The sequence below is a fragment of the Engraulis encrasicolus genome, chromosome 6 (assembly GCF_034702125.1).
Source record: "Engraulis encrasicolus isolate BLACKSEA-1 chromosome 6, IST_EnEncr_1.0, whole genome shotgun sequence".
NCBI lineage: Eukaryota > Metazoa > Chordata > Actinopteri > Clupeiformes > Engraulidae > Engraulis > Engraulis encrasicolus.
In genome coordinates this window covers 31,521,995-31,544,494 of record NC_085862.1, presented here as the reverse complement: position 1 = coordinate 31,544,494, position 22,500 = coordinate 31,521,995, and the positions used below count along the sequence as shown (strand labels likewise).

The 22,500-nt window shown below is 45.1% G+C and overlaps 2 protein-coding genes across 3 annotated transcripts in view; one reads left to right on the top strand and one right to left on the bottom strand.

Moving 5' to 3' along the window:
* Window positions 1-1,746, top strand: part of kifap3a (kinesin-associated protein 3a) — a 47,547-nt gene extending 45,801 nt beyond the window's left edge. For both annotated transcript variants that reach the window (XM_063201265.1, XM_063201264.1), the window contains exon 20: window positions 1,344-1,746. In XM_063201265.1, coding sequence (XP_063057335.1) covers window positions 1,344-1,455 — 112 coding nt within the window. In that variant the 3' untranslated portion in view covers window positions 1,456-1,746. The remainder of the gene's footprint in view (window positions 1-1,343) is intronic.
* Window positions 1,747-5,658: 3,912 nt separating this feature from the next.
* The window catches only part of niban1a (niban apoptosis regulator 1a), a 36,751-nt gene continuing 19,909 nt past the window's right edge, over window positions 5,659-22,500 (bottom strand). The window contains exons 7-14 of the mRNA XM_063201263.1: window positions 18,386-18,490; window positions 17,275-17,437; window positions 13,218-13,405; window positions 11,900-12,046; window positions 11,248-11,358; window positions 10,763-10,870; window positions 9,815-9,926; window positions 5,659-9,197 (exon numbers count right to left, since the gene is read on the bottom strand). Coding sequence (XP_063057333.1) covers window positions 7,312-9,197; window positions 9,815-9,926; window positions 10,763-10,870; window positions 11,248-11,358; window positions 11,900-12,046; window positions 13,218-13,405; window positions 17,275-17,437; window positions 18,386-18,490 — 2,820 coding nt within the window. The 3' untranslated portion in view covers window positions 5,659-7,311. The remainder of the gene's footprint in view (window positions 9,198-9,814; window positions 9,927-10,762; window positions 10,871-11,247; window positions 11,359-11,899; window positions 12,047-13,217; window positions 13,406-17,274; window positions 17,438-18,385; window positions 18,491-22,500) is intronic.

Here is a 22,500-nt window from a genome sequence, read left to right as displayed (position 1 = left end):
CAGACAGAGAGAGACAGAAAGAGAGATCGAGAGAGAGAGAGAGAGAGCGAGATGACAGGTCGAGAAAGATGGGACGATGGATAAATAACTGTTTGAAGAAAACAGAAGAAGACAGAGAGAGAGAGAGAGAGAGAGACAGAGAGAGAGAGAGAGAGAGAGAGGAGGGGGATGGATAGATGAGTAACAGCAGTAGTTATGGGAGGGGAAATATCGTTTGGTCATCAGCAGTATATCAGCTGAGCTGTGCCGCTCGGAGAGTGTTAATGAAGTGGTGTGTTTTTACAACACACACACACACACACACACACACACACACACACACACACACACACACACACACACACACACACACACACACACACACACACACACACACACACACACACACACTTTCTATTAATGTTTTACTGTTTTACTCTATTTTAACTGAAATGAGTTTAGAATAAGTTCACTGTTGTGCGCATAGGGTAAAATGATTGTTAATAGCTGCATTATATTGTAAATTATATTGTTAGAAGGTATATTGTAAAAAAACAAGTAGGTGTATGTGTGTGATTGTGTATGCCTCAGAAGCATTTCCTCTGCATGCTGTGTTGAAAGTGTGGAGTCAGAGCGCCACGCTGTGGACATGTGCAGAATTTCAGAGAATGTCTCAGCTTTGAACGTCATTGGCCAACAGAACTGTCCATCTCTTTAGCTCTGTCTGCACTCTGTGGCTGAAGGGATTGTGCAGACATGTTGGGTCCAACTCAGACTAGTACCTCCCATCCTTATCTTTTGCTTGTGGCCTAGTTTCCCCAGTTTTACCCCAGCAGAGGTGTCAAAACTAAGTGTAAAATTAAATTCACAAGTAAACAGGTCTACTGGTTACTCGGATAAGTTACCTGTGTTGGAAATAAACTGTTTCTCTTATTTTACTTTTACTTTTGATATATCTGCAGCCTACGCAGAACAACTTTTGACAGGATTTTTCCCGTTCAACGATTGAGAAAATGACCAAATGATGTCTTGCTTTGCATCATGCGGCCACAAGCAAAAAAAGAAAAAGGAAGAAAAAGGAGAGGGCGGGAGGTTCTAGTTTGAGTTTGGCCCATTTTCTCACTGATCTCAGCTCAAGATGTGATTGGTTACCTCACCTGTCGGTCTCTATCACTTTGAGATGAGTGATGGCACTTTTAATTGGACAAAGCCCAATGTCGTATGATTGGTTATCTCACCTTTCTGTCTGTCTTCACAGCTCTATAGCTGAGGGTTTTGACCAAACATCTTGTAGCTCTAATCTCATCTTTGTATTTGATTGGTTATCTCACCTGTCTATCTTCCTGTCTCTTGTGTCTTCACAGCTCTGTGACTGAGAGCTTCGTCCAATCAGCCGGGACTCCGGTGCGGCCCACCACGGCCTATGGCTTCCGCCCCGATGAGCAGTTCTACTACGGCTACGGAGCATCGCGATGAAGACTCAACACACACACCACACACACAGAGTCTACACACGGGCACACACACACACACACACACACACACACACACACACACACACACACACACACACACACACACACACACACACACACACACACACACACACACACACACACACACACACACACACACACACACACACACACACCTCACAACTCCAGGAAGTCTCATACTTTATCCTGGGAAAATACTCATATTCATATTCATTTATTGTACAATTTGTGCAGCTAAGAAAACGGCATAAAGAGGACACACACACACACACATAGACTCTTACTTCATTCCATGCATCTGATTTTATTGCAGCCTTCGTTGTTTCTACTGTTCTTTATTAGTGTATATCAAGTGTCTGTTCGAGGTTTATGTGTAAGACTCTGAGTGTGTGTACGTTTATGTGTGTGTGTGTCTGTGTGTGTGTTTCTGTAAGGGGTGTGTGTAAGTGTGTAAGTGTCAGGGTTGGGGGTGTTGGGTATGTTGTAACGGATGTGTTTGTGTTTCTGTAAGGTGTGTGTGTGTGTGTGTGTGTGTGTGTGTGTGTGTGTGTGTGTGTGTGTGTGTGTGTGTGTGTGTGTGTGTGTGTGTGTGTGTGTGTGTGTGTGTGTGTGTGTGCACGTGTGCGTGTTCGTGCTTGCGTGCATGCATGTGTGTGTGTGTGTGTGTGTGTGTACGGATGTCTAAACCTCTTGCTGAGATGGCCAGTCTATTGCTATTACTCTCTATGCCACTCTCATAGGCGAATTCTTTAACTTGTCTTAATATTATTGACTGATCTTTGAACAAGTCTTAATATGTGCTGTAGAAGCTCTGCACATTTTGATTGTATTGTGTCTCTGATGCAGACTGTGTGTGTGTGGGTGTGTGTGTGTGTCTGTGCACAAGCACATTATTAGGGCTTTCAGGCCGACCAGAACGGAGCTGGAGTCGGTGCCCGAACCAGTTACGTTCAGCACTTAAGTGTTTATCTGCGAACTGCCTGTGTTCATACCGAGCTCTGAACTTTTCCCGCACGTGACTGCGTTACCCGGATGAACCTGCTGATGAGCACGCTGTCGTCACGGTTCGCGGAGAAAAACCTAGTATTTTGCGGTTCGCATTGCGAACCAACTTTCCGGTTCGCGAACGCAAATATCTGTGACGTGAACACGACGGCTGGTTCGCGATTAGGTGCGGGAACGGGCTCCAGCACGGTTCTCAGTCGGCCTGAAAGCGCTATATGTGTGCATTTCTGTATGAATGCTCAAAGTTGCGTGTCAGAGTGTGTGTGTGTGTGTGTGTCGCTCAAACAGGGTTCTCAAGGTAAAACAAAATGACTCGCTGTTTCAATACTTCAATGTGCATTAAGGCTCATCACTTGCATGTCTACTCCTCCCCTGCCTGTAGTGTTTCTTAGGGACAGACTGAAAGGGTTCATCTGTTTTTGGAGGTTATTTAGTCATATGGGCACCAGGGGGCGCCATTGTATTGTTTTTATTTAGTAAACCTGCTGTGGTGATGCATGATGAGTAGGTTAGTTCATAACTTATTAAGTCTCCATACTGTAAAACATGTAACGGTTATACACAGTAAGTATACATGCGCTAAATGTACACAAACATTCAAACATGGTCATAAGCACACACGCGCGCTCACACGCTCACACACACACACACACACACACACACACACACACACACACACACACACACACACACACACACACACACACACACACACACTGGCTGACAGGATCTTGTTGCACACACACAAGCAAGCACACACTCACTAAAGCTTGTTATTTAAACTTTCGCTCACATTCGTACGTATGCACACATAGACATGTTCACTCTTATCCCACATTATCTGACTGATGTTGAATTCTATATAATGTGCAGATTGAACACTAGAAGGCCTCTGTGCTAACTAAGGCATCGCTTGACTGTGAGCTTGACTGTCGTCCTGTGCCACGCCCTGCTTAAGGAGAGGAGGAGAGTAAAGAGGAGAAGTACCTTGTTATATTGCCTTTGTTGCTGGTTAACAAGACATTGTGTACTGTATGTATAAAAAAGATAACACATTTCATATTTATTTATAGTTTTTTTTTTATTCTTTTGAACACTTTTTTGTTGTTTTCTTTATCATCTTCTTCTGGTAGCCCTATTCAGGGTTTTTCCACCTGATTCGTGAATGTCATCTGATTCTGTTGTGAACGGGGGGTTCGCCTCTCCGCCTGTGTGATGCACTACTGGAAATAAACACCACATATGATGATGACTTTGTATGATGTGTGATACTTTGTTCTATTCTAAATATCATAGCTGTCGTGCAGAAACCTTGTATCTCCACTTCTCATGGGTTTTTTTCAGACTGTTATTCATTCATTTATAAATTACTATTTTCTAAACAAATAAATATGTTAACATTGAAGTTGGTTATTAAATAATTTATCATGCATATACTCATGGAGACGGACCAGTACTACTGATTTAGATTTTATAAATAATAAAGAAAAAGATAAAATAGATAATACAAAAAATAGTGGAGATACAAGGTTTCTGCTGGACAGCGACGATCTGAATATATGATGGAAATATGTATTTCACCACATACCACTAAATAGGAGGTCTAACGCATTAGGTCTATTTGCTTTTCTCTACATAAAGTTTACAAGCAAGGTCTGATGTCTTATTCATGTCTACAGGACTTTTACTATGTCTATGAGGACTTTCTTTTAAATATAATGTTTGAGGACTAAATCCTCCTCAGCTATCCTGTAGTCTGCTTCAGGATGGCTGTGTCCTAATAGATAGGAGGACGGCATTGGGATCAGGGTTGCAAGCTCCAAACCCAATAAAACCAGTAGATAATATAAATAGTGGCCAATAGCTGAAGTGTCCTTGAGTAAGGCACCTAATACCACATCGCTCTTTGGGGGCAGTAACCAATACCCTGCCTAAATAACTGTTAGTGGCTTTGCATAAAAGCTAGCCTGAAGTGAAAGCGAGTTTGTCTAATTTTAAACACATCAGACCTTTTCTACCCATGGAGGCTGCAAAGCTTTTTATGCATGCAATGATATTTAGTCATATTTCTTACTGCTACACAACATGGTCATACACATCAGAGAGCACTCTAAAGCCAATTAAGTCTCTCTTCAAGAGATCACTTAAAGTTCTTGATAAAAAGCCCATGTCACCACTACTGCAACATTGTCAAGACATATCAACTACTGGACTTTGATAGCTATCAGTTGTTTCTTGATGTCTGTCTCATTTTTAAGGTTTTGAATATGCTAGCTCCTCCACCATTACAGGACCTCATTAAGAAAAAACTTCAAAAGTTAACACAAGATCCCAGGCAAAGGGGGACTGTGAAGTTAAATGGCGTTGAACTCAATTAAGCCAAATGGCGTCCATTAGAGGTGCAAAGTCCTGGAATACTCTGCCATCTAACATCAGACAATGTGTCAACTTTAACACCTTAAAAGCCAATCTTAAACAGTGGCTGAAAACTAATCAGATATGCACCCATCAATAATTAGAATTAACATTTGTTTTGCTTTCACAATTATTTTTTACTTGTATATTTACTTGACTTTTACTTTATAATTTGTTCATGTACCCAATGTTTGTTTTGAGTTTAAATGTCCTCTGTCATGCAGTAGGCTAGTTTACTTTCTTGTTATGTGTTTTAGTGTGAGTAGGCTACCTAGGACAACAGATGAAATCTAGCATCTATGCTAAGTCTGGCATTTTTATATTGAAGCTCTCAAGCTGATGTATTGATTAATTTGCATTGTCCTATCCAAATAAATAAATGAATGAATGAAAAAAAGAATGAATGAATCAGTGTATCGTCGTGTAGTGCGTGCATTTTATGTAATGCTTGCATGCATATGCTCTACATATAAGGTTCGACACTTGAGATCTTTTAACTGCATATGAGAAATAAATGACAGGTGTGAAGCTCGCCTCTCTACATACTGTATGTATGAGGTCCATGGCTTTCACTACAGGCTACTGTATGATGACGACATTAGACTGTCCATAATGGAGCAATGGGGCGGTGTGGAATTCCAAGGCCCTTTGAGCACGTTCTGCACATTCCTGAGCTATCTTACCCCTCAACTCAATGTCACAGGAAATCTACAGGTACAAAGCAAAAGAAAAAATCTGCACACATGTTCATGTAAATGTCAGCTCTGTCTTTATTTGTCAAGATGTACATGGTAAACAGTGACCTTCAGTTGAGGTCAGATGGGAGGGTTGTGGGAAGCGTCCCTGTTAAAGTCATGACTGCAATGCAAATTGTTCTGTCCTATTGTCAGACAGCAATTACTGTAGTGTGTTGCATTGTTCCCACCGCCCAGCTTAACATGGGCAGCACACACAAGCATCATGGAGGTGTGTGTGTGTGTGTGTGTGTGTAAACAGCAGGTTATTAGCGTCATCTTTGAACCATGAGAAGTTTAATGGCAGCATTTTGAGAGAGAAAAACACACACACACACACACACACATACACACACACACACACACACACACACACACACACACACACACACACACACACACACACACACAGACACACACACAGACACACACACACAAACAGATTGTTGGCTGGAAGACACATGGGTGACAGATGACAAAACGTGGCAGTCTAACTGGTATGGCAGGTATTGCGACCTCCAGTTTGCGCAGGTGTGTAGTGTCGCCTCCCTCTTTTGTGGAATTCGGGAGAGCCCAGGGTGTGGCCACAAGTGCATTGTGAAAAATCTCAATGACGGGGGAAAGTGAACGAGTAAGTTACTCGATCTTTCTCTCTCAGTCCTAAACAGGTGAATGTTCTCCGCGGCAAACTTGCTGCTGTTATCAGCGCAAACGGAATGCTAAACTCTCGGAAAATATGCGTACGGCTTTCGCCTAACAGTGGATCCATTAAACAAACTGGAAGCTCGCCATTCTTTAAATACTGGAGAACATGTAACACCAATGTAAAAACATAAACCTAACAGAGGCCACACCAAAAGTCTCGCACCTTAGAAACAGCTGCAGCATGTAGTGTAACCATTTGGTGACAGCAGATGTGTAACATTCCCTTAAAAATGTAACATTAAATATTTTCTCCCAACAGAACTCAGTTGACACTCAGTTGAACATCCATACTTCAACAGAATATACATGAATCCATTAAGAAGCGTTGAGTTCTCTAAGGACAATAAGGCCACTTTCCTTCATAACATGACATGAGCTACAACAACCCAACAGGCTTTTGGGGAAAACATGTATTAAGGCATTACAATTCAACTCCTAATAGTCCGTCTGTACACAATCCTCCAGAGCCTATCTATCTTAAATCCCTACTCATTAAATAATTATTACATGATACAGATTCATTACATTTCCATTTAAGATTACACTTACCTACAGTACAAACTATGCACACCGACACACAAACCTCCTGCAGAGCATATTGTATTTCAAAGAAGTCAAACCATATACCTGGTTTAGCAAAAATATAGCCTATTATGTATAATGTAACTTTCTCCATATACGTAGGTAACCAGCTTCTACAAAAAAAAACCAGATGGACGTACATTGCAAGGCTCATTGAATGTTTGGAATTGATTGAATTGATTGGCAGTCCAATTGGCCGGCTAATAAATCAGCCATTGTCAGTTCGGATGGAGATTAGGCGTATTGACAGCTGGATTGTTATCCACAACCATAACAAAGAAAGAGTGCTCAGTCCTTGGGTTTGTGTTTTGGTTAAATAACTTCTGCAGGACATGTTTTTTGAAGACACACTTGGCTATGTAGGTTCAGCAGTCTGTTTTTTGTTGTTGTCTCTCTCATGCAGTGGGGCTTTTCGGGTAGTGCTGTACAGGCTCCTCAACCTCAATGACCTCCACGATAAGGTCACGGATCGCCTTTATACTGCCCATGGGACCCTCGTCACCGCTCTCCCCATCCGAGGGCACCTCTGCACTGGCCTTGGGGCTGGACGACGCCTGGGTGTCTGGTTGCTGTGCGGATGGTTCTTCCACCGCCGCTGCTGTGATGGTGGGTTGGTCTGTGGTCTGGAGCTCAGGTGTGCTCTCTGCCTCGGCCTCTGCATCCACTACTGTCTCCTCTGCACAGCTCTCCTCCACATTCACATCCACGCTCTCCTCCACTTCAGCTGATACAAGGTCAGCCGTGCCAGCTTCAACCTTAGCATCGGCACCAGCATTAGGCTCCACATCCACGGACTTCTCCTCCACCTCACCCTCCACCTGCGCTTTGGTCGCCTCTTCAGTGTCGCTCGGGTCAACGGCAGCCTCGCCGTCATCCACTGCGAGCTCCACTTCCGAGACCTCAGCTGCAGGGGCCTCGCTGGTTTCAGCAGCAGGAACTTCGTCTACAGACGCCTCCAGTTCTACTTCCGCGGCCTGAGGCTCCAGGTCGCACTCTTCGATCACTTCTACTTCCACAAGCTCCAGCTGAGCCTCAGGTGGCAAGAGGCCCGTACATGGAGAGACAGCAACAGTCTCTGGGTCAGCACTAACCTCCGCCACGTCCACCTCTGGTTGCGCTTGGCTGGGAGCAGGGGTCACCTCAACTGTAGGGTCAGAGGTCAGGGAGAGGTCACTTGAGTCAGGGGCAACAGCCTTCTCCGCGTCGTCTGCGCTGATGGGCTCACCGTTAGCCACCGCAGTGCTCTTGTCCTCGCCTTCAGTGGCATCTGCACTAGTTGCCATGGCAACTGTCTCCTGGGTGACGACGGGCTGGTCCGCATCTCCCTCCTCAGCATCGGTCTTGACTGTTGTCACGGCTGTGTCGGTGTCCCCGTCTGCACTTGCTGCAGGCTCCTCGGTAGTTGGGAGATCCACACAGGCCTCAGTTGGGGCAGGGGACTCGGGTACAGGGGTTTCCCCAGAGACTAGCATCTGACTGGGGGGCTCTGACATGACCTCCCCCTCCTTTGGAGCCTCAGGACCTGGAGCCTGGGGCGAAGCCTGAATCACTGGGGCGCTCAGTGTTGCAGGCACACCTGGGAAATCAAACGACGTCTGCGTGGCAATGGTGGTGGCATCGTCTCCATCAGCGTCTGTGGCTGTCTTCTCCTCAGCAGCCTGACTTTGGTCAGCCGGTGTCTCGGAGAGAACAACAGGGCTCAAGGGAGCTTCAGCCTCCACTGTCTCCTTGGCAACGGAAGCCACAGCAGCATCAGCACCAATAGTGGCAGCCACTACCTCTGCTGGCTCTTCCACAGCACTAGGGGCATCGGAGGCCACCTGTTCCCCGGATACGGCTGCTGCATCAGAGGCCATTTGGCTAGCACTGTCCCCTCCCTCTGCAGGTGGTTCCACCACTGTGACCGCCTGGACCGGCTCCGGCGTCACCACTGCCACCTCAGGCTGGGCTGACGCTGGCACTGGTGTTGGTACCGACGCTGGCACTGGTGTTGGTACCACCACTGGTGCTGTTGTTGGAGAGGGCTGAGCGTCCGCCTCTGCCCTGGGCCCCCTCTCCACCAGGGGGCTGCAGGGTCCGCTGGAGCAGGGGCTGCCCTCGCTGCCGTTGCTCATGAGGGGAGAGGGCGGCTGGGCCTGGCGGTTGGGGAGGGTCCCCGCGGGGCTGCCGGGCGTGGAGCCAGGAGGGGTGCGCAGGGAGTAGATGCTAGACTGGCTGAAGTGGTCCCTGGTCATCTCCGAGAACAGGTTGTACTTCTTCATGCTCACCGCCTCCTTCACCACTGAGGAGATGAAGAAAGAGGGAGAAGGAGAGAGAGGGGGGAAGGAGAGAGTGCCAATTGAACATTGCATCACTGTATAGTGTACTGTATATTGTGTATTATGAATTGGAATTTAAATTCCCCAGCTGATCAGGGACCTGGGTTCGATTCCGGACCGAGGTCATTTCCCCGTCCTCTCCTATCTCTCTCTAACACTGATTTTGGGTTGCACTCTCAAACTGTCCTGTCTGGTTAAAGGTTCAAATAAAGGCTGATTTGACACCTGAAATGCTATCCTATTTAAATAGTTATGAATGTGGGTGTAGTAGACACAAGCATAGTAATAAGCGCGCTCAACTTCTGTAGTGAAACAAGAAAGTTAGCTAACTTTAAAAGGAGGAAAGGTGAAGTAGACTTGTTCGTGCAACTCAGATTCATATCAGATTTCATCACCTATACTCTTGGTATCAAAAGTAGCATCCCCTACTTTACTGTAGTCTGTGATTCGGTGGTGAATAGTGTTGTACCAGAAAGAATAGAGGAAAAGAGAGAGCTGACAACGGCCCATGGTTTGGAAACCATAGGAACTTATTACGTAAGTTGACACATCCATATAATCTTAGAATGTCTGGTTATACCTTTAGAGACTTCTCGTTCCAGGATCTGCAGCAGGATGTCTTCATAGACATTATCCACCGTGATGAAGGGGCTGTGGTCGTTGAAGATGAACTCCTCAAACTTTGGCAACTCCTGCAGAAAGAGGAGACAAGAGGTGTCTTGTTTAGTGTGCGAACCTGCTCCTGCCTTTATATTCTACTTCTTTTGGGTCCACGCACCTAGTTAATTTTTGAAACATCTAGAGCGCAACAATACCCCTACCTCCAGAAAGAGGAGACAAGCCAGAGTGAATACTTGAACGATACTGCATGTGCATGCACAATGTACAAGTGTACTACGTACTGTAGGCTACACATTGTACAGTATATCCATGTGGACAGTTGAATTCAGTGTGTGAGGTGTCTGTGCACATGCAATTGTGCGGGCATGTGCATGTGCCTGTCTGTGTGTGCATGTGTTTGTGTGTGTGTGTGCAGAGCCGGATTAAGATGGCCTGGGCCTCTAGGCTACAGATTGCTGTGGGCCTCCCCAGAAGGCAAATTTTACAACAAATTTGCATAGACAGTGTCATAATTACGTGCTAGGGATCAAGGATAACATGCCTACCAACTGTACTCAACAAGACAGATGAAATGTGCAATATTGCATTTTGTCACAATTTTTCACTTTTGGCCATTCAGGGCCCTCCCTGGCAGGTGAGGTTCCCCTTGGCTGCAACCATACCTAACCTTTGCGTAATCCAACCCTGTGTGTGTGCATATGTGTGCATGTGTGTGTACCGGTATGTGTGTGCCTGCATGCATATGCTAGTGAGTGTGAATGTGTTTGTGTGCAAATGCACATGTGTCTGTATATCTGTATGTCTGTGTCTGTTGTGTATACTGTTGTGTATTTGCGTGTACTGTGAGTGTGCGTGTGTGTGTGTGTGTGTGCATGTGTCTGTGTGTATATGTGTAGAGAAGTCCTACATCTTTAACGGTGGGGGCCAGGCTCCTCTTCATGCTTGGCAGGGTGATGTCGATCAGGGCCTGGTGGAAGATGCGCTTCCGTATAGTGCTGCTGTCATAGTCATATTGCTGTGGAACACACGCGCACGCACGCACGCACGCACACACGCACGCACACACACACACGCATGCACGCACACACGCACACGAACACACACACACACACACAAATACTTCATAATTCATATGCTGATACTGTACAACAAAGCATACAGCAGCACACGCTCACAGTTCTACTGTCATAGTCACATTGATGCACAGAGCACAGACATGTTCACACGTCAATTCATATACAAGCTGACTATAGAGAGAGAGAGAGAGAGAGAAAGAGAGAGAGAGAGAGAGAGAGAGAGAGAGAGAGAGAGAGAGAGAGAGAGAGAGAGAGAGAGAGAGAGAGAGAGAGAGAGAGAGAGAGAGAGAGATTCTCTGCATTGACTGTCTCTCACCTTCAGGACTCTGTTCTTGGCTCTCTCCATAGACAGGGGCCAGTTCTCAGGGTTGTCCTCCAGAGCCTTCAGCAGCAGCAGCTCAAATGTATGAGCCATGTTCTCCATGAGCTGGGATACAAGAACACATACACATAACTCATAGAAGATAACAGCAGATACATGTGTGCGTATTCGTGTACACCTGTGTGTGTGTGTGTGTGTGTGTGTGTGTGTGTGTGTGTGTGTGTGTGTGTGTGTGTGTGTGTGTGTGTGTGTGTGTGTGTGTGTGTGTGTGTGTGTGTGTGTGTGTGTGTGTGTGTGTGTGTGTGTGTGTGTGTGCGCGATTGTGTGTGCATGTGATGTGGTACGTGTGTGTGTTTTTTGTGCCCATGGGTCTGTGGACTGACTGCTAACATTGACGGTTATTGTCAGGGACGGATTAGGGTTCCATGGGCCCCTAGGCCAGACAACAAGAAAGGCTGTGATTTGGGGGCTTGTCCCCTGCTTAAACGTGAACGTATAGTTCTTAAAAGTGTGATTTTAACTGAATATGACAATGGAAATATGAATGCTTGAGCCTCAGGGCCCCCTTGACTCTTGGACCCCTGGGCCTGGGCCTAGTAGGCCCGTGCGGTAATACGCCCTTGGATATTGTGCAGTGCATACGCACCTGTTGTATGTCTATCTGTGTACTGTGGATGAGTCCTGTGGTGTTGGTGAAGTTGAACCGCTGCTGCAGTTCCTTCAGCTGGTGCTGTAGCTCTCCCACCCTCTGGTAGCACGACTGCAGGTTAGCCTTGCTCATCTTGGACAATGCCTAGTGGTTCATGAAACACACACACACACACAGACACATACAGAGACACACAGACACAGACACAGACACAGACACACACACACACACACACACACACACACACACACACACACACACACACACACACACACACACACACACACACACACACACACACACACACACACACACACACACACACACACACACACACAGACACACACAGACACACACAGAGACACACACAAAGACACACACAAAGACACAGAGACACAGAGACACAGACACACAAACACATAGGCCATTATACCATTTATCTGCCATTAGAATCATGTATTCTTTGTATCTATTTCTATTTGTGAAGTTGTAGGCACCATTCCAACTGCACTAGAATCTAGTGAGCAAGCTAGACGCTTCACTATCGGATTTGTGTTACTTAGACTCCAGCGGTGTGATTATTGAATTTTCCGTAGATCATGTGCATGATTTCTACAATGTTTTTTTTATCCACTACTGAATCAATCCATTGTAATTTTACTGTTGGCCGATTGAGAACACTCCTATTCCTTCCCAACAACATTGACAGTCAGTGAGCAACCAACTGTCCACTCTCTGAGCTGCAGTCAAATCTGTGGTCATGTGGCCCTCCAATTGGCTGTGAAATCCCATACTGCTTTGCACAATCATTCCGATCTGAACATCTCACTTGTGATTACATAGGTCTGGTGGTTACCAGAAACGCCCTCAGATGGTGGCTCTGAACAAATATCGTGAACGTTGCCCATACCTGATCTAATCTACCATTAATCTATCATTAATCTATCTATCTACCCCCTAACCCGCCCCATTTCTCAACCTCACTCTTGCCCGGCTTGAGCTCATCTCTACTGCCGAACTTCAGACACATCTGCTCCATCATGCTGACCCCCAGGATCTCTCTCCCTCCCCCTCCCTCGTTTTTTATCTCTCCCCAAAGACCCATCCATCATCACCCCATCAGCTCCTCTTTGCACACCCACCCTCCCCTGGAATTCCAGACAGAGCTGTTCCATCATGTTGGCCCGAAGATATCTCTCTCTCTCTCTCTCTCTCTCTCTCTCTCTCTCTCTCTCTCTCTCTCTCTCTCTCTCTCTCTCTCTCTCAGACCCACCCACCATCCATCCATCCTTCCATCCATCCATCCCCTCCTCACCGTCTTCAGTTCGTCTTTGGGTGCTCCCTCCTGGAAGTCGGTGCACAGCTGTTCCATCATGTTGGCCCCCAGTATGCGCGCCTCCTCGAACCCCAGGCTCACAGGACCCATCAGCTCCTCCAGCACCGAGGCCAGGTAGTGCCCCACCTGCTCCGCACAGTGACGCTCCGCCGGGGCCGTCACCATCGCTACAAGAGGAGAGGAGGGCAGACATGAGGGGTGAGTTACGTAGCAAAGAGAGATATCCTCCGCGCTCCTGCACTTCACAATCTGGTGCGTCTCGGGAAAGGACTTGGTAAATGCAGGGGAAGAAAGGAGTCACCGGAGCATCTTCAGATGTGGAAAGTAACTTGTTTTATTGGGCAAGCGCCAAGACTAACGTTTCGACGTTCACACGTCTTCTTCAGAGTCAATATGGCAAACCTGGGTAGGTGGTGCTTAAAAAAACTTTCAGAAGCACCTGACAGGTGCGTAGGGGGGTGGTGACTGCAATCACCCAAGGGTGCCAATGACAGAGGCTGCACTCCAAAAACAAAAAACAAATATAAAGAAACAAATTCTAAATCAAAATTAAGCCAAACACAAGAAAAGAAAATTGGGGGGAAGGATGTACATACATATTGCACCAAAATAATATCCCACAGAAAAATCACATCATGTTAATTCATCAACACCCAACGGGTGCGTCATACAATGACTCAATTATCTCGGGAGGGGGCAGTAGAATAATCTACAGAAAACAAGATAAATTCAATTCTTCATTAAGGCCATTAGGTTCAAGTGTGTTCAATGTATAAATCCAGTATGCTTCTCTGCACAACAATTTATTTACAATATCGCCACCTCTAGGGGGTAAACTGATTTTTTCAATCCCCCAGAATTTAAGAGACGCAGGAGAGCCATGGTTAGCCTCCATGTAGTGCCTGGCCATGGCATAAGTTGCGTTCTTAGTACGAATGGCCGTTTTGTGTTCCGATATTCTAATTTTAAGCTGACGTTTGGTCTGACCAATATATACAAGACCACAGGGGCATTTTAGAAGGTAAATAACGTGTGTGCTGTTGCAGTTTATAAAAGAATTAATGGAAAACGATTTACCCGTCTTGGAATGAGAAAAATGTTTGAAGCCATGACCCACTATCTTAAACAGCGCCCCGCTGAAATTCTACCTCCCACCGAGTTCTTAATTGACCTGGTTGAGATCATTTTATCTAACAACTTTTTCAAGTATTCAGGTAAATATTTTTTACAACTCCAAGGCACGGCGATGGGCAGCGCCTTTGCGCCATCTTACGCCTGTCTTGTTATGGGTCTATGGGAAGAAAAATTTATCAACACCAATCTTAACCCTTTTTATTCAAAAATAGCACTATGGAAAAGGTACATTGATGATGCTGTAATGATATGGAAAGGTGATGTTAAAGACTTGAATAATTTTCTTGAATATGTCAATTCGAGCACTAATTATCTCTCCTTTACCATGGAGCACGACGCACACTCCTTGAACTTCCTGGACTTGACAATTTTAAAAGACGTGAACAATACCCTACAGACAACGGTCTACCGTAAACCATTGAGTAGAAATACCCTCCTTCAAGCAGACAGTAACCATCCTCCTCATTTGATCCGTAATATTCCAACCGGACAATTCCTCAGAGTGAGGAGGAACTGTAGCTCTACTCACGATTTTATGTCTAAGGCATCCCAACTGTCTCAGCGCTTCCTAGAGAGAGGATATGCCGCAAGGACACTGTAGATACGGCATGGGATAAAGCACTAAACATTGGACCGCCCCTCCCTTTTAACCAAAACACCTAGGCCGACCCGAACCAGCAAACCACGACTTTGCTTTTCCACGCGCTACTCGCCCACTGCTGGCAAAATTAAACATGTCATTAAAAAGCATTGGCGCATTCTTCAAAGCGACCCCGTCCTTAAAAGAAATCTGCGCGGAGCCACCGAGGTTCACTTTCAAACGCGCGCGTAATATCCGTGATAGACTGGTTCACTCGGATATGAAGCTCTCAAACCCTAACCACTTGGCTCTCCAATCCACCCATAGGTTTTTACAAGTGTGGCCATTGCGCGCAGTGTTCTAACTCTACCAATGCAAAACATTTTTCTCATCCCATGACGGGTAAATCGTTTTCCATTAATTCTTTTATAAACTGCAACAGCACACACGTTATTTACCTTCTAAAATGCCCCTGTGGTCTTGTATATATTGGTCAGACCAAACGTCAGCTTAAAATTAGAATATCGGAACACAAAACGGCCATTCGTACTAAGAACGCAACTTATGCCATGGCCAGGCACTACATGGAGGCTAACCATGGCTCCTCTCCTGCGTCTCTTAAATTCTGGGGGATTGAAAAAATCAGTTTACCCCCTAGAGGGTGGCGATATTGTAAATAAATTGTTGTGCAGAGAAGCATACTGGATTTATACATTGAACACACTTGAACCTAATGGCCTTAATGAAGAATTGAATTTATCTTGTTTTCTGTAGATTATTCTACTGCCCCCTCCCGAGATAATTGAGTCATTGTATGACGCACCCGTTGGGTGTTGATGAATTAACATGATGTGATTTTTCTGTGGGATATTATTTTGGTGCAATATGTATGTACATCCTTCCCCCCAATTTTCTTTTCTTGTGTTTGGCTTAATTTTGATTTAGAATTTGTTTCTTTATATTTGTTTTTTGTTTTTGGAGTGCAGCCTCTGTCATTGGCACCCTTGGGTGATTGCAGTCACCACCCCCCTACGCACCTGTCAGGTGCTTCTGAAAGTTTTTTTAAGCACCACCTACCCAGGTTTGCCATATTGACTCTGAAGAAGACGTGTGAACGTCGAAACGTTAGTCTTGGCGCTTGCCCAATAAAACAAGTTACTTTCCACATCTGAAGATGCTCCGGTGACTCCTTTCTTCCCCTGCATGAGGGGTGAGTTGTGTTTGTGTGTGTGTGTGTGTGTGTGTGTGTGTGTGTGTGTGTGTGTGTGTGTGTGTGTGTGTGTGTGTGTGTGTGTGTGTGTACGTGTGCGTGTGCGTGTGTGTGTGTGTGTGTGTGTGTGTGAGCCTCAGTGCCACTGGGCAGAGGACCTCACCACAGCTAAGACAAGGACAAGGACATCAGTGAGGTGAGATTGTGTGTGTGTGTGTGTGTGTGTGTGTGTGTGTGTGTGTGTGTGTGTGTGTGTGTGTGTGTGTGTGTGTGTGTGTGTGTGTGTGTGTGTGTGTGTGTGCTTGGAATGTCTGTGCTTGGTGTGTGTGTGTGTGCATGTGTGTGTACGTGTGCGTGTGAGTGTGTGTGTGTGTGTGTGTGTGTGTGTGTGTGCGCGCGCACGCGCTTGTGTATGCACACATATGTGTCTGCGTCTGTGTGCAGCCTTTTGTGTGTATGTACAAGGTTGTGTGTGCTATTGAACCGGCTGTATCAAAAGAGCTTTTCGATGTGAATATTTCTGATGCTTTGGCACTGTGTTTGTGTATGTGTGGCTTTGAGTGTGAATGTACAAGGGCAAGAGTGCCTTTCAGCTGGCTCTGAGGAGTCTTTTGATTTGAATACTTTTCATGCTTCTGTGAATTGATTTGTGTGTGTGTGCATGTGTGTGTATATATTATATATGTGTGTGTGTGTGTGTGTGTGTGTGTGTGTGTGTGTGTGTGTGTGTGTGTGTGTGTGTGTGTGTGTGTGTGTGTGTGTGTGTGTGTGTGGTAGAGAGAGAGAGAGAGAGAGAGAGAGAGAGAGAGAGAGAGAGAGAGAGAGAGAGAGAGAGAGAATGTGTGTGTGGGCGTGTGCATGCGTGTGTGTGTGTGTGTGTGTTTAAGTAAACATGGCGAGAGCTGAGGACAGTGCTGTCTTTGAAAGCTGGAATGTTTCACATATTCAATGGCTGGCAGTCTCACTCTATTTGAACGTGTGTGTGTGTGTGTGTGTGTGTGTGTGTGTGTGTGTGTGTGTGTGTGTGTGTGTGTGTGTGTGTGTGTGTGTGTGTGTGTGTGTGTGTGTGTGTGTGTGTGTGTGTGTGTGTGTGTGTGTGTGTGTGTGTGTACCTGTGAGTTTGTTCTGTAGGAATGTCTTGGAGCTGCTGATGTGGTCCATGTCTGAGCGCAGCAGCACCTCCTGTTGGCTGCTGCTGGTCTTGCACTCCTCCTTCAGGGCACCCAGACCAGACAGCAGCTTCTCCTGAAGCAGAATATAGGCAGCCTCCACCGTCTAACGCACAAACGCATACACACATCAAATTAACTACTCACCATATGATTGTAGCAAAGGGGAGTAGAGTTGCCCAGAATCAAACTCAGGCCTTCTGGGGTAGTAAACTGGGGCTCTGACCACTACACCAAACAGCCAGTCTCGTTGGCATAACAGTCAGAACCCACCATGAAGGTCACTCCATCACAGTGATCTACAGTAGGCTATGTGTGTTTGTTTAAAGTGATTTTGAACCATTGCTGGAAATCAGCTCATTTTACACGTCCTCTTGAGTTAAATAATTGTGTTTACCTTTCTTCTGTACTTCCAGCTGTTCTGAGTCTGACAGTGCAAACTTAACCTCAATACTAGCATATATCATTGAATCTTATGGGTCCACCTAGCAGCTAGCTTCACCCATTAAATTAAATGATAATTGCTATCTTGTATCTAAAAGTATCACCACTACAATAAGAGTATGGCTGAAAGAACAGAACAAAAGGTTAAAAAAAACTCAATTATTTAACTGAAAGAGAGGTGTAAAATGAAGTATTTTTCAAAAATGCTACAGTATCACTTTAAAGTTGCTGCTGTGTTCACCATATAATGAGTTTCTCACAATGTGCTCCATACATGTTTGTTGGATGCTGTTGTTGTCTTTACTAGGCTGTGTGAATGTTAGCTAATGAGTATATCAGATGGGTTACTCACAATGTCATGTATACATACATGTATACATTTCTAGGGACGGGCATTGGAAATTAGCCTATGGCTACAAATGCTATGATACTTATCTGTTAGGTTGTTGTACAGCCTACATGATGTGTATTTGTCCCTACTCAAATAAACCATAACTGAACTGAACTGAACATGTTTGTTCAATGTTTCTTTAATGTTGTTGTTGTGTTTACTAGGCTGTATGGATGTTAGTTAATGAGGTAGTCAGCTGAGCTGCTATGCTGTACTCACGGCGAACCACACCCTCTTCCTCTCCGTCTTCTTGGCCTTCAGCTTGGGCAGCAGTTCCTTCTCCAGGCCTGGGAGAAGCTCCACCATCAGCATGTTGGACAGCACCTACACACACACACACGCATGCATGCACACACACACACACACACACACACACACACACCCACACACAAACACACACACACACACACACACACAAACACACGCACACGCATTAATGTGAGAAGCGTTACCATAAGCATGTTGGACAGCAACTACAAACACATACACACGCATGCATGCACACACACACACACGCACACGCACACACGCACACGCACACACACACATTAATGTGAGAAGCTCCACCATCAGCATGTTAGACAGCACCTACAAACACATACACACGCATGCATGCACACACACACACGCACACGCACGCACACACACGCACACTCATTAATGTGAGAAGCTCTACCATAAGCATTCTTGAAAACTTGTTGGCCGTTGGGCCTACTTCAGGCGACTCTTGCATAGAGCACCAGCATCGGAGTATACTGTCTAACAAAGAAGAGCGCTCAGCATCTCTCCCTTATAGCAGTTCTCTACCATAAGCATGTTGGAGCACCTACACACATGCATGCAGTCGCGCACACACACACACTCACTCACACTCACTCACACTCACACACACACACACACACACACACACACACACACACACACACACACACACACACACACACACACACACACACACACACACACACACACACACACACACACACACACACACACACACACACACTCACAGCATGCTGCAGAGCACCTATAAAGGCAGAATTAGTCTGCTTAGAAACCAAGACCACTTAGAGCACACAAACACACACACACACACACACACGCACGCACACGCACACAGGCATGCACACACGTACACATACATGCACGCACACAAATACACACATATGCATCTGCCCACACATTCACACGTACATACAAACACACACTGTAGGCCTACCTAAGAATGGGCAAAAATATGCATATGAATTTGAGATGTTATGTAAACAACATAGTGAAAGGCTGGATTTGGAGGATTAGAGTCAAGGATGAAGGGTGTTACAGTTACTTCCCAAGACAGTGTAGGAGAGTGTAAATAATAGTTTTCCCACAGTTGCCTTGTTGCACTGAATCAAAGCGACATGCAGCCACACATCCGCACAGCTCCACTGGTGCACAATGACAACAATACCCAATCAAGCTCACATACCCACCCACATATGCACATAAAAACAGACACGTACACGCACACACGCAATGCAACGCATGCACGCACACACACACAGACATTAGACTAAAGATACATCAAGACCCATGCATATGAAAGCACGTCTTTTCCCGTTATTTATGTATCTTAGCAACACAAGTACGAAGGCACGCACGTGCACCAGTGTTAATTTTGTCAGCTTTTTTAAATTTAGTCGTAGTCTTAGTCACAATGACGAAAATCAATTTTAGTCTTAGTCATATTTTAGTCATTGCCTTCCCAATTTAGTCTTAGTCTTAGTCTAAATGACGAAAATCAATTTTAGTCTTAGTCAATTTTTAGTCATTTTGGTCATTTTAGTCAACACTGTACATAATAGAACTTCTCCACACACTGCTTCTCTTTTGAACATATATCATTGACTGTACAGAATAACCCTCTCCGCACACGGCTTCTCTTTTTAACATACATCATTGACTGTACAGAATAAACCTTCTTCACACACTGGTTCTCTTTTTCTAAATTGTATTGAACACCAGTGTTAATTTCGTCAGCTTTTAAAAATTTCGTCTTAGTCTTAGTCACAATGACGAAAATCAATTTTAGTCTTAGTCATATTTTAGTCATTGCCTTCCCAATTTAGTCTTAGTCTTAGTCTAAATGACGAAAATCAAAAAATGGCATTGACGAAATATTTTAGTCATAGTCATGGTTGACGAAATTAACACTGACGTGCACGCACACGCACACGCACACGCACACACACAAACAACCAGCTGAAACTATCTACTGAAACTCCAAGAGACATTTTTAACATTCCATGCAGCATTGTGTTGTGATGTCTTCTTGTGCTGCGCTTGATGGATGTATTGTACATTTCAGGAGAACATGTGCTCATCTGCACAAAGAGGCTACCAATGCACCAGTTATAGGAAATATTAATTATATAAGTGTTATTATTAATATATAAGTGTTATTGTGGGATTTTGTGCTTGCAAGTACCATTGCCACAGGACATTTGCATGGCGTCATCCACAATCCTTTTGTGTCTTCTCACCTTCAGAGTGAAACCTTTCTTATAAAAAATGCATGACTTCTGTTGCATATGCACCACAATAAAATAATAAAAGTATAAATAATAAAATACTTAAGGTATAAAAGTGTTCAGAGTTCTCAGCCTTAAGCTGCTCACATAGTTGACGCCAGCTAACACGTGTTAACGTGTGTAACATGACTATCATCTTCGAAGACAATGGATGTAATGTGCGTCAAGTATTCAAAAAATCAAGGGATGCGTTTCGCTATGCATCGATGCATAGGGATGAGAGTCAGGATCAGGTCTTGACACTAACTTTTTCACTTGCCGGCCACTATGGCTAGTGGTTTCCCAGAGTCACTAGACACCCAGCTATTCTACTAGCCAAAAATTTGATTTCTTTTATCATCACGCTGTACATCTAACCTCAGAAGATGAGGTGCTTAAAGCAAGAAGATGAGTGCATGAGTTTCTACATTGAAATAAAACAAACAAATATAAACTGAGTAACTGAGCTTTTTCTTGAACTTAAATACGGACAATTGATACACAAAGGCCAACGTGCAGAATATACAGTATTCTGATATGCCATACCATAGAATAAGCTACCTGTCAAATTGGCTAGTGACACTGAAATTGTTACCAGCCACAGCCAAGTTTTACCAGCATTTGCGAGTACACCAGATACAACCAAACCTATCGAGTAGCCGAGGTCGTTGGAGAAGTTTCACCATGAATTCGTTGTGGCTTGCCCGCCTGGGACATTTGAAGATATGAACATTCCAATTGGTTTTCCCTGAACTGAGTCATAGCTCCTTACCATAATATTTGGTGAGTTTTAATCGCTGAAATTCGCTCTGGTCGCCCACTTGTAACTTTATATTTGGATTATGTTTATTGTGTGTAATTGGCTGTGCTATGGGCATCCAAGTGGAAGGTGTGTGTGTGGTTGTGTGTGTGTGTGTGTGTGTGTGTGTGTGTGTGTGTGTGTGTGTGTGTGTGTGTGTGTGTGCGTGTGTGTGTGTGTGTGTGTGTGTGTGTGTGTGTGTGTGTGTGCGTGTGTGTGTGTGTAGATGTGGTGTAGATGCTGTATTGTGCACCATCCTGTTCAAGGATGTGGGTGCATAAGATTCTTGTTAGTGTGTGTATGGGTTAGGGGAGTTCTCTCTCTCTGTGTGTGTGTGTGTGTGTGTGTGTGTGTGTGTGTGTGTGTGTGTGTGTGTGTGTGTGTGTGTGTGTGTGTGTGTGTGTGTGTGTGTGTGTGTGTGTGTGTTTCATAAGGACAATGGCTGCTCTGTGAGACAGTAGGAGGGGGTGTATCCTGGCTAAATGTGGGACTTCCTTCAACCAACAAATAGCTCTTACCATTTAAGCACAAACACATTCACACATTGGTGTGACTGCGGGCATGCACACACGCACGCGCACACACACACACACACACGCACACACACACACACACACATGTGTGCACACAAACACGTGTAAACATGCACAAACACACACACATGCAGACACGAACACACACACACACACACACACACATGCACGAACGCACGCACACACACACACGATGAGGGACAAACATCTGACTGAGTTAACAGTGAAAATGGGACTGCACTGCACATGAGCTGTTGACTGAGCTAAAAGTCTTTTGTGCAAACAATGTGGCATGTGATTGGTACACATACAGCGTGGAGACGTCCTTGTAAAAGCTTCCACCAACTCTTCAACAGCACACACACACGCACACACGCGCACACACGCACACACGCACGCACACACACACACACACACACACACACACACACACACACACACACACACACACAC